The sequence below is a fragment of the Opisthorchis viverrini genome (genome assembly GCF_000715545.1).
Source record: "Opisthorchis viverrini unplaced genomic scaffold opera_v5_189, whole genome shotgun sequence".
NCBI classification, from domain to species: domain Eukaryota; kingdom Metazoa; phylum Platyhelminthes; class Trematoda; order Opisthorchiida; family Opisthorchiidae; genus Opisthorchis; species Opisthorchis viverrini.
In genome coordinates, this window is record NW_008751836.1 from 111,404 (window position 1) to 123,609 (window position 12,206).

Consider the following 12,206-nt stretch of genomic DNA (forward strand, 5'->3'; position numbering starts at 1 on the left):
TGCAGGGAGACGCGGATGAATTTGAACAGAATGCTTGTATGGGGATCAGTTTGTTTGACCAGTTTAACGTTCTGATGCTAAAGTGGACATTGGTCACCAGTTCGTCCCTGTCTCATTACTATCATCATCGGCAGTATATCAGTGTTGAATACTGCTGCTTCGCTACCGTAAAATGCTCATTTCAGAGTGTGAACACTATAAGCAGCCAAATAGAGTAGGGATTGATTTCAAACTTTCTGAGGATGTCGGCGCTGATGTCGCACGGATGTTGTTGCCAAAACCGATGCAGGACGAACGAAGTCATCAGTCTCAACTGACAGGTCTACAACGAGAAAGTCATTAATGGCAGAGCAGAAAAATCATATCAAATAGAAAGAAGGGAAATGTCAGCAATAGTCACTTTTCGCTCACGTACCCCGCTGTATCTAGCAGGTAATGTGACCCGGCTGATAGTACCACTCGACAGCCAGTATGACACGGCATTATTGTTGATCATATGTATAGCCAATGGTTCACTGAGGCACACAAACCGTCCCACCACAGTAAGATCCAGACTCTTCGTGACAGCTCGTCAGCGCTTACGGGGTCGAAGTATCCAGGCCATATGCATCTATTATGCAAGTATTCGCTCTGTTCACGAAAAAAACTATGCATCCATTCTTTCTTTACTTTACGTCTCTAGTCGTTTCATAAGGGTGTGCGCTGCAAGTCGTGCTCCTGTCTGTGAAAACTGGCCGTTTTGCGTACTTGAGTCTTCCTGGAAGTTGGTTTGATCTGTACTGCTGATGTTTCCTAATGATGGTGAAACAGCCGTAGACCACCTCCCGGCTTTTCGGCATGGATCGGCTTCCCTTACAGGACGAAATCTGCAGTGAAAATTTCCACTTCTCTCTATACTACCAACAAAATTAATAAATAGCCTGACTATGGTTTGTTGAACTATTACTGTCATGAATGCCCGGTGTGTTGTCATGGGATTTTGGATGATGCTGGGGATGAGTAAAGCGTGTGCTATGACCGTGATGGATGTTATGGCAACCGTTCTACCACTGAGTAGCGTGTTGGAGGTCGTTTGCAAACTATAATATTGCAACTAGTTGAGGATAATTGCCTGTGTATCCATAACACAGCCACTTGTTTTCCGGTGCTAGTGTCTTTCCTGTATGTCAAGTGTGCCCAGCTGATTTCACTATCCATTGTTGCGAGTGTATATGGTGTCTGTCTATGGAAACATAAGTCATCTGGTCAGTTCCGTGTTGACCACAAAAGTTAACAAAGTGATTTGGCCTCTTTAGCCAGGAAAGTACGTTTTACGGAACATGCTCGACATATATTACCATACCTTTTGTGCATGAATGCGATATGCGTCCGTGGTGTAGAAAAATACTATTGATTTGCCTTAAAAATGCTTAGCCATTTTCACACTGCCCAATTTGATGTATGAGCATGTCGAACAGATTCACTGCAGAGGGTGTGCTCTGCTGATATGGACCGTATGCAACAATGTGGTGAACTCTTGCAGGGAGACGCGGATGAATTTGAACAGAATGCTTGTATGGGGATCAGTTTGTTTGACCAGTTTAACGTTCTGATGCTAAAGTGGACATTGGTCACCAGTTCGTCCCTGTCTCATTACTATCATCATCGGCAGTATATCAGTGTTGAATACTGCTGCTTCGCTACCGTAAAATGCTCATTTCAGAGTGTGAACACTATAAGCAGCCAAATAGAGTAGGGATTGATTTCAAACTTTCTGAGGATGTCGGCGCTGATGTCGCACGGATGTTGTTGCCAAAACCGATGCAGGACGAACGAAGTCATCAGTCTCAACTGACAGGTCTACAACGAGAAAGTCATTAATGGCAGAGCAGAAAAATCATATCAAATAGAAAGAAGGGAAATGTCAGCAATAGTCACTTTTCGCTCACGTACCCCGCTGTATCTAGCAGGTAATGTGACCCGGCTGATAGTACCACTCGACAGCCAGTATGACACGGCATTATTGTTGATCATATGTATAGCCAATGGTTCACTGAGGCACACAAACCGTCCCACCACAGTAAGATCCAGACTCTTCGTGACAGCTCGTCAGCGCTTACGGGGTCGAAGTATCCAGGCCATATGCATCTATTATGCAAGTATTCGCTCTGTTCACGAAAAAAACTATGCATCCATTCTTTCTTTACTTTACGTCTCTAGTCGTTTCATAAGGGTGTGCGCTGCAAGTCGTGCTCCTGTCTGTGAAAACTGGCCGTTTCATCCCTCGTGTTTCCTTCGGGTGGCATGGCCACTGGGCACCGAAAGGGCGCTATAGCTGAATGATTATTATTATTATTATTATTAGTAGTAGTAGTAGTAGTAGTAGTAGTATTAACGGGCTTGTGAACCATGCTTTAACTAATCCAGCTAGAGCAGCTAACTGTTCGTAAATGCAGTTGATTAACTCTCAATTTATGGCACTAGACGATGTGGTGTGTGCAGCAGCCCTAGATTGGGATGATGACCTGTTTGCTTGTGAGGAACAAAGAACTCTGTACAGAATGTTCTATGCATTTGGAAATACGAGAGCAAACGAAAACCAAATGAGTGCACAAATTTCGGTAAATCTTTGACCAGGAGATACACATGTTAAATTGAAGACCCAAGAAAAGCGGTTTCATTTCAGAATGGTATTTTCCTCATTTCCAACATTCAAGGCATACCGTATCTCTATATGTTCGTGTGCACTTCATACGATTTCACGGGGGATCGTGAAATGTGGTTTGCAAGCTCAATAGCGTCTGTCAAAAGTCGTGCCAATCTTGACCTTAAACAGACGAGTGCAATCGGTTGGCATGAAATGCTATGCATAACATGCCTTGTTTTGGTCCCTCACTGGTTCACGATATATCCGTCCAGTCGGCTTGATGTTCGATTATTTTGGGTGAGTCTCTTCCGGACAGTATTTCAGATCGATACCGCTTCCTTGGTCGGCTATTCAAGCAAGATGCCTTTGAGAATATTCCAGGGCTCGTCTCATCATCTTATCGATCAAGAGGTGGTTAAGTGGTTAGAGCGAGAATTTGCTGCCGGAACGTTCGTTCTTCGAACTCGACCTTTGCATCTCTACTTGCCCTGTCTAGGCCTGGGCAACCTGGTAGATCCCAGCCCTCACGCATCCTCTAGATGGCACGGCAGTTAGGCACTGAAAGTCTGCTACAGCTGACAGCTGGACGGTTGGCATGACGACAAAATGTCTGGCGAATTAGGTTAGAATGTTCTATTCAACCGTGTGTTATACCCGCTTGTGTCGATCAGAAGACTGTTTTTTTCATTAAATTGACTTTACTTGGGACACCAGCTGACCTTCCCCGGATAGATAGATTAGTGAACTCACCTTAGTCCCCTTACGCATTCAGACTTCAGCTTTTTTGCATGCTAGTCATTCAGCAGCTATGTGCATTTCAAGCAACAAATCCGGATTGATTACGGCACCAATCGAACTAGCATTTCCACTTTTGAGAAAAAACCAAACTATTGAATAATTTCACTCAAAACTTGTCGCACTGGGCTCAGTAATTAATTCACAGACATTTCACGGGGGGAGTATGAAACACTCGTCTTATTCATCCTTATTTTAATTTTCATGTGTGAAACTGTGCGAATTTTGGTCAGCAGATGACAGTTGCCGTTAAGTTTCAAACCAGGGGTAGAGGTGCTTATTGGTCTGACCAGCTGACTTGAGTACGCTAAAGGTTGCAAAATAAGGGCGACTAACAATCTAAGGATACTGTCTGGCCGAGAGCGATTTCTGCCATGTTTCTTCAAGTTGCTGTTGCTCCTCTGTCAGGAGTAGTGTCGCGTATATACCGATATCCTCCCCTAATCCAATAGTTTCGTTTTGGAGTCATGTGATTTTGTATAACTATGGCATTTATCGCCAAGAAGTGGACAAAAACTATGATGCAATTTAGGATGTACTATGACGCGACTGGATGTGCTTTAGCTAACGAGTCACTGGGTTGGTTATCTTGGATGAATCGGATGAGAGGCGTAAGGTAAAATTCGAAGGAGGAAATGTTATCGCGCAAGCCGTTATCTTATCTGCAAGAGGAATTGTTGCTGTCATGAAATTAGGAATGGTGAAAATTTACGGGAGTCCTTAGTTGTAGTAATAATACACTATAAGGCGTGAGAGTTATTAAGCATAAAGCGAAGCCACTAGAGGCAAATTATGGCTTTACACCAACGACACCTTGTTTATGCTTTATGCTTACGTAAAGGCTGAGTTTCAAAGCATAGAATAAGGTTTCTCAGGTTTGCATCGTAACCTCCTGCTTTCCCGGATGGCTGCAAATAATTCAGACAGGTTGGTCGACGAGATTTAGCTACACGTTGAAACTAAACTGTACTATTCCTCCCGCAAAGGTAGAATGTTTCCGCAGGCATCTGTTTGAATTTGCAGTGTGTTTTTCTTGTAAAATAACTGCAGCTGGCAGCTGTGTCGCGAATACAGATGTCTGAGCATGACCAATAGAACGGGAGATGAACGAGCAAACTACCCTTGACAGTGTTGAAACGACACATTTCAATGTTATCGTTCGCTGTTTTTTTACCCAGCCTTCTCTGGCAACCTCTTCCTTGAATACGCTTTGTCTCAAAGGAGCGCTGCCTCACTTTACTTTCCTCCGTCTTCCCGATTCATAACAGCTTTCGAAACTTTGGAATATTTCCACCATCCGCAGACATTATAAATAATGTAAAACGCCCAAAAATCTTGGGCTCTTCTTTCGTGAAGTTGTCACTCAACAATCCATTGAACACCGAATCCCTTGATGTGAGCTGTCTGATTGGAAGTAAATGGAGAGTGGTGTCCAAATGCGAGTTAGGCAAACTGCCAATCAGCTGTGTTTGGCCGTGATAACGCTCAGACACACAAGAGATGATTCCCAAGGATGCAACAGATACAGGATGCCTTTCAAGATATACTTTGTGGTTACATGTTAGCGCAGCGTCACTAAAGTTGCTGTATGTGATGACAATATACAGTGGCCTCCGAGTGCTCAGCACTGTTTGACTTCAATGGTTGATTGAGATGTCAATGGAACTCCACTATTCTTCATTTGGATTTAGGTAGTGAAGTTTCCCAATTAAGTACCAGCTTGTTTTCCCCTTGATCAGTCAATGTAAAATGAACATGTGGGAGTGAAGATTATCTTCTCCATGCTGACAAACTGTCTTTCGTCTTCATTCACCTACAGCATGAAATTTGGAGGAAACTTTGATACCTGTACAGATCAGCCCGGATCGCGTTGTCGGGTCTTAGAGCCATCGATGCCGGAGCTGGGAAACAGGAACGTCCCGAAAGGTGTAAAAATCACCGGTTGTCAGGTAACCAACCATATCTGGTAATACAAGAGTTCTTCGCAAACGTCTGTCATACACCGGTTCTTGGTCCGATGGCAACTGGTCTTTTCAACGAGCTTGGCAAGTTGCTACATTCAGCTGTATTAAGCAGTTGTGGTGCCCACTGATTTAATCATTCGTGCTCCAGATTCACGATAAGCGGTAGTGATGGCCGATATCAAAGTTCTTCGAGTTCCATTGAAGGGTAACATGCAAATCTCCATCATCACTGGTAGATAAAAAAAACCACGTAACCTTACAAGTGTGCCGGATTATCCAACGGATACATCGCAACGGCATATGGTGGAACGCTTGTTGTCCAGCTTATTTTGAGTTGATGTCAAGATTGCCAGAGAGTTGCTATAAATTCTACACAGCGGTGGTAAAACTTATGTACTCCGTAATTCCTATTTGCCGCTTCGGGGGTGTGTGTCCTACAGCTTATCCGAGGTCATCCAAGTTTGAAACACACAAACCTTGGGAGTATAAAGCAGGGTCGAGTTAGAGAGTCAAGACTAGAAAGTAGTGTTCGTTGACATTAAAAAGTACGATCCGCGCGCGGCCATGATTACTGAATTACCTGTCGATGCGGTATTTGAGAAGAAGATGAGTTCAGAGCTGTAGAAGTCACCCTGGAGCCACCGTAGAACGGTGGTTCCCAGACGTTTCAGCTCACTGCCCCCGTTATGTGTCTACACATCATTCCATCATTCCTTCACTGCGTGTAATTTGAGTGAACAGTAAAATTAGAATGCTCAAACCTCAATGACTCATTCTATGTAATGGTAGTAAATGTGGCAAAATATTTGGTTCCACGAGGAGCCTCTCCGAAGTCGACCTTCACAGCAGCGTTCCCAATCATGTACTACTTACTGCACTGTCCATTCGAAAACGACCATCTGAAGGAAAATTCGAGTCCCCCCTTGGAAAAAGCACTGTACAGAAGATATGGTGAATGTGAGTCGAGTTCGGTATGCCGGCCAATGAAAATCGAGCTGAGGAGCGCTCAGAAAATGGTCCAAGATCTTAGCAATGTTGTGGAATATATGTGGCGTCCAAGATCTAGATTTGTTAACTCTGTGTCGACAGTCAGAAAGACGCGCGTTGTCTGCACTGTTGTAACGATTTGTTGACTATGAATCTCAATAGCTGAGTATCATTTCCAAGAGCACCACAGACTTCACCAGCTTTTATCGACTATACCCCATTCTAATAGGATTTCGTTGAGACCTATACGGGTAAGACAAGCATAGCTTGCAATCCCTTATAGTAAACCAAAATGTTTATAGGAGACATGGCCACATATAGTGCATCTAGTGGTGTGTTTGGACGACATCTTGCACGATATTTCAGATACGCCTACTTACATAGTGTGTTTATGGCAACTCAACTCGTCCGGCCAAGTGATGTCTAGCCTCCATATCACCCCCGTTCTGTGCAACTTCACCGCGCCTGTAGCCTTAATCGTCCTCCTCCATAAACGTTGATGTAAGGTCATGCTTCAATGTTAGGTTAACATCATGTGGTCCAACCAGATTAATAGATAACGCTCAATCCACACGTACCTAAAATATCAAACGCGTTCAGCCGCAGGTGCGATGAGACTTTTGTTGATATAACTGACGGAAGGCTTCAGACGTGAACCAAAGAACGTTAGCTCAAAGAGTTTTGTGCAATAATACGGCAGTGAAGCATCGGTGTTGAGCACTGATGTCATGCTGTCGATGATGATTTGTGCAATATTTCTTAATGTGGACACTAACTTGGTTTCAGTCGATAAAATTTAGTCGGTCAATTACGATATAGTTAATTGCAACCAAGCCTAATGTTGACAATCACTCACTATTCCAAGTCATCGTGGTACGCAGTTGGTCATGGTTAGTCAGCCGATCGAAGCCAACGCTGTGCACCCTTATTGTTACCAAGCTTTTCTTGACCTGTTCATTTTATGTGACCTTTTCAAGGATCTTGCTGTGGCTGTAATTTATTTCTCGTAATTTGCTTGGTTTTACAACTTTTTTGACCGATGATGGTGTACAAAATGAATTCATCCCGCTGCGTGTTGTTCTCCTTGCATTGTTCAAGAGGAGCTCTACTCTTTAAACCTAAATTTATCTGTGAATGTGAAGTGGGGTAAACTTTATTTTAGCAGTGTCATGTCTTGCTCTGTACCACCTAATGATATCATTGTCCCACTCCTGGATCTTCGGTTGTCGAAGTTTCATTGTCCCACTCCTGGATCTTCGGTTGTCGGTTGGCACAGCACAGTATGCTCACGCAATGCCATACGTGACATAATAACAAGATCCCTATAGGCCTCAAACAGTCTCCTTGCTACTATGAATTAAACAGAGAGAACAATTTTGGAGGTACGGTTGAATCTGGGAGCTAAAATGCCGTATAACCAAAGATAAACTTGTAAGAAAGCCATATTTTGATTCCGAATCAGCAAGGGCTTTGCGCACCGTGCTGATTTTTGCTCTTACTTTGAACGGGCCACTATGTCGTTTCGCGCCCTACCACTATGCAACTTGACTTTTACACATCAGGTTCACTGGATATCTGTCTCGAAGGATTGTGACAATATTCCACTGTTCTGAGTTGGACTGCAATGGAGAAAATCAAGTTAATCGGATAGCCTCAGTAGTAATTTGCACATTTATTCTGATGCGGCGCATATGTTTACAGCTAAACATGAACTGTTTGGGCGGTGTACAGTAATGAATTGATCCAAAGTGTGAAATAAGTGAATCATGAACCCTCGAAAGATTAGTTACAGGTGATTGCGGAATCCGAAGAATTCGCGTTTTCACCACTCTTGTTTGAACGGTCTTCACCCTGTCCCGGCGCAATTATTCTGGTAAGTCCACACCTAAGGTAGGGACACTGGACCCGAGTTCCGGACATCTGATGTGCGAGGCGAGCGTGTTACTACTACTTCAAATCAATGTGTTCAACATAGTGTGGTGTACAGCGCAGACGAATAACCCACTCAAAAAGTGTTTTTAGCTTCAAGTCCAGATGCCAGTTCAGGCCGAGATGAATGCCCAGACAGTATCATGCCATAACCGCTCCGTTTTGCGCAGGAGTGATTTATTCAACACAGGATTTATACTCCTTTGGCGATGAACCTATATGTAAATGAATTTGGTGTTCGTGGGAGACAGAAGATCAAGGAGGTCTCCGGTTTCACTGAAGGTTCTGCACACAGACAGCCTCTTGTTGCAGTTGGAAAAATATTCCAGATAGGAGTATGACAGTACCAACCACAACCATTCAGATCAACCTCCGCCTCCGAACGCTCCTTCGTTCAGTTCGGATATAAATTGGCTGCACGAATGCCGCGAACTTTGTTATCTACGGNGTTTACGGTTCAGCACAGAAGATGATGGAACATATTAACACTTTTTGTAAACTCGTTTTAACCTTATGTCACGTCATGGTTTGCACCATTTTCGAGGAAACGTACAGAGCAACACTGTTCTTGGCAGTGAAGCATTGGTGTTGAACACTGGTGTCATGCTGTCGATGATGATGATGATGTTCTCGGTAAACCATGACTCAAAATGCTAGCCACTGCATCTGTGCTACTTGGTGTTTTCCACAACTGAAGTGCCTACAGAGCCACCAAACGCACATTTCCCACTACTCTGTGTGTTGCTTGAAACAAGTGTGGTAAAGAAACACTTTACGCAAAGATTTTTATCGTCCCGCTTATTTCTCAGCAGATTCGACTTTATCATTTTGTTTGGATACCTTGTTCCCGATCGGTATACCAGAATGTAACCAAATAAAACCTGAAGCTTCTGGTTGATAACAATAACCACTGTCAAATATGCGACTGTCAATGACTACTAACAGCAACATTCTTACGTAAGGTCACAAAAAATAAGTTCTAACTGTCGTGTGAATTCTAGAAGAAAAAACTTGCAATTGCTTTCTTTTTTTTAAAAGTTATTAGCATTCCGTTACTAGTACTCATCACCATCAAAGACAGCAACATCAGTGCTGGCACTGATGCTTCACTGCCGTACAACCATAAGGTTTGTCTATATATATATTAAAAGCCCTAGGTTGAAAAGAAGGGAAAAACAGTGGGTGAGGGAGGGGACCTAGTGCTGGCCTATGTCAAGCATACTGAGGTGCCTACACCTCCAACCGCTCAATCAGACAATCTGGAAAGAAACTGACAGCAAGAACGCCACTGACATCGATTAGCCGCCATTTCTTGCAACGTCTCCAGCCAAGCACAGATGGGGTCACGGGGACCCCATCCTGGAAGTCTCACCATACTAACAACACCCAAACCCTTCGTGATCTCTTTCACAGCTTTCTGCCAGGTCGTGTGCTGTCCACCTCGCGGTTTTCGCCATCCTGAAGAAGGCACGGAGAACAATACTCGTCTCGGTAGACGGTATTTCGGCATGCGTAGCACATGACCGAGCCATCGTAGTCGATGATTCTGAATGTTTTCCCGGATTCAGTTGCCTGCAGCACAGTGAGGGCCTGTCGCGTCAATTTCCCCATTCAAAAACCTCAGTACATTCGCTCCGCATAAAAAAATTTAGCGATAACGATAACTGCACTCATTTGCATACCAATTGTGTTTTCACGAGAGACTTACATAAATCGCTCTGTTATGATGTTCTTCTTCATGAAATTTGGGTTCAAGCAGAACATGGTTCGGCAAGAACTCAGAGACTGCCTATTCGATGAGCCCCAAGAAGGACCAAACCGATAGTGGGCTGTCGAAGAGTTCGCAGCTGCCTTAAGAGTAGTGTGTCACGTCTGCCGGTGAAACTCTGTTTCAAGTCCGAATGAGATATCTGTCAATTTTCATGCACACTGAAAGTATGAAGCGCGTCTGTGGACCTATATTTTCTGAGACTGCAGTGTCTTCCTAAGTGGGCTGCTGCGTTCTGTAACCTGGAACGAATAATTGGGTTGCGTTCCGACCACAACCAAGTGAAACGCTGCGGAGACATCTGTTGTTGAGGCTTTTTTTATGAAATATGCGGGAGAACCGGTGTATTTTGAACTGTTTCAGTTGTTTAAGATATCCCAACACCCTTTGGAGCATCTTTTCAACACTGTCCTCTTATCACACCCCATCTTTACAAAGGTCACTTTCACCATGAATCCCAACTGGATGAATTCGGGGGAGTATGAGGAGGTTTTCGAGTACCTTCTCCATAAGACGCTTCAGGTGGATGTATGGAATGCCAAGTCCCACATGTTGATCGGTTCCACCGCGTCAGAAATGAGGGTATGTTAGAGTCTATTTTCAAAGATCTTGGATGAGTATAAACGTGAAACTACAGAAATTAGGTGTGTCTTTAGTGGCTTTCAGAGAATACCCCATCTTAGAGGTCGATATCTTTTTGTAAATGTTCGTCAATAGTACTGTGTCCTTGGATTTTTAATGATTTTGTTCAACTTTTTCAAACTAACACGCTCGATTTTTCCACTTTTCATCTGGCAATCTCAAAAATTTGTGTTACATGCTAGAGGAAACGCCGATAAGGCTGGTTCAAATAAACCCAACCTGACCATTTCAGAGTTTGACGTCCTTGGTTATTCACTTTAAATCATGACTCATATGCATGCTTTCTGTTAAACAGAGATTTTTGTCGTCAAGGCCACCATCCACACACTGCTCACCTCCAGTCTGTCCACGGCACCGAGGGACACGTGTGCGCTATGTACAAACCATTCCATTATGTGTCACCTGTCCATATCATCATCATCATCATAATAATAATAGGGAACAATATCATTTTTGGCAATAATGCTTCACCACCATAAAACCACAAAATTTTTCGCCAATTATATTTGAAGTCTTAGTATAAAAAGTGGATGAGAGAAGAAACATGATGCAGGCCTATCGCATGTATCCCGAATTGGCTACAATTGCGCTTAGTCAGATAGTCGGCAGGGAAATTGACAGCACAAACGCTACTGGTATCCATCAGGCGCCAGTTATTGCAATGTCTGCAGCCAAGAGTAGAAGGAGTCCCCGGGACCCCATCCTGGAAGGAGTACGGCAACAATAACACCCAAACTCACCGTAAACTCCTTCATACTCTTTTGCGGTGTCATTTTCGCTTCGCGGTTTCCGCCATTTTGAAGGAGGAACGAAGAAACCCATGTCTATACCTGCATTCAGGAACGTTTGACTACCAACTACTTATAAAGCGTTCTCGTCGTCGGGTATTGTGGATCGATGCATCGTCATATCGACCTAGAGAGTTGATCGCAGAGCACCGTGATGTAGGATTGGACTGTCATTTTGCAGTGCGTTTTACCTGACTGGCATTAATCTACCGCAGAGAAAAAGCACAAAACCTGTAACTGCAGTCATTGTGGCTTTTCACATATTGTTCCATAAGTGGACCCAGCCACCTGAATATTTTATTGTCACTTCACCCCACTTCTTTCCGTTTTTGACTCCATAAGACATCTGTTTGCTTGACTCTATTCTTCGTGTACATCTTATTCAGCTAGAACGGACTCTCTGTCATATCTGCATTCCAAACAAGAATGTCTCCAGAACACTTTTTAGGCGCGCCTAATCTGAAATACAAATTTATAATTGAGGAACTTGTTACCCGGTTTTCGTCCTTGTCCTGGTATATAATAAGCGGCAGACTTGTGAGACTGCATCCAAAAGGACCAAGCGAAAATTTGCTCACCAAAGTTATCTTTTATGTGAATTTCACTGCAACTCGTCCCTGTGGGCGGAGATCACTGCTCCGTCCACTGACGAAAATGCGAATCCATAAACCACAATTCCCTTAAGTTAAACTTGTTTCTCATGTCGC

General features: G+C 43.6%; 2 protein-coding genes across 2 annotated transcripts in view; one reads left to right on the forward strand and one right to left on the reverse strand.

The window, feature by feature from the left end:
* Nucleotides 1-12,206, reverse strand: part of T265_07636 (hypothetical protein) — a gene marked incomplete at both ends in the record, with an annotated part of 35,944 nt that overhangs the window by 15,896 nt on the left and 7,842 nt on the right. The window lies entirely within an intron of this gene.
* T265_14342 (hypothetical protein) overlaps nt 1-12,206 on the forward strand; it is a gene marked incomplete at both ends in the record, with an annotated part of 31,956 nt that overhangs the window by 2,902 nt on the left and 16,848 nt on the right. The window contains 2 exons of the mRNA XM_009173245.1: nt 5,241-5,370; nt 10,508-10,651. Of these exons, the coding sequence (XP_009171509.1) occupies nt 5,241-5,370; nt 10,508-10,651 (274 nt within the window). The remainder of the gene's footprint in view (nt 1-5,240; nt 5,371-10,507; nt 10,652-12,206) is intronic.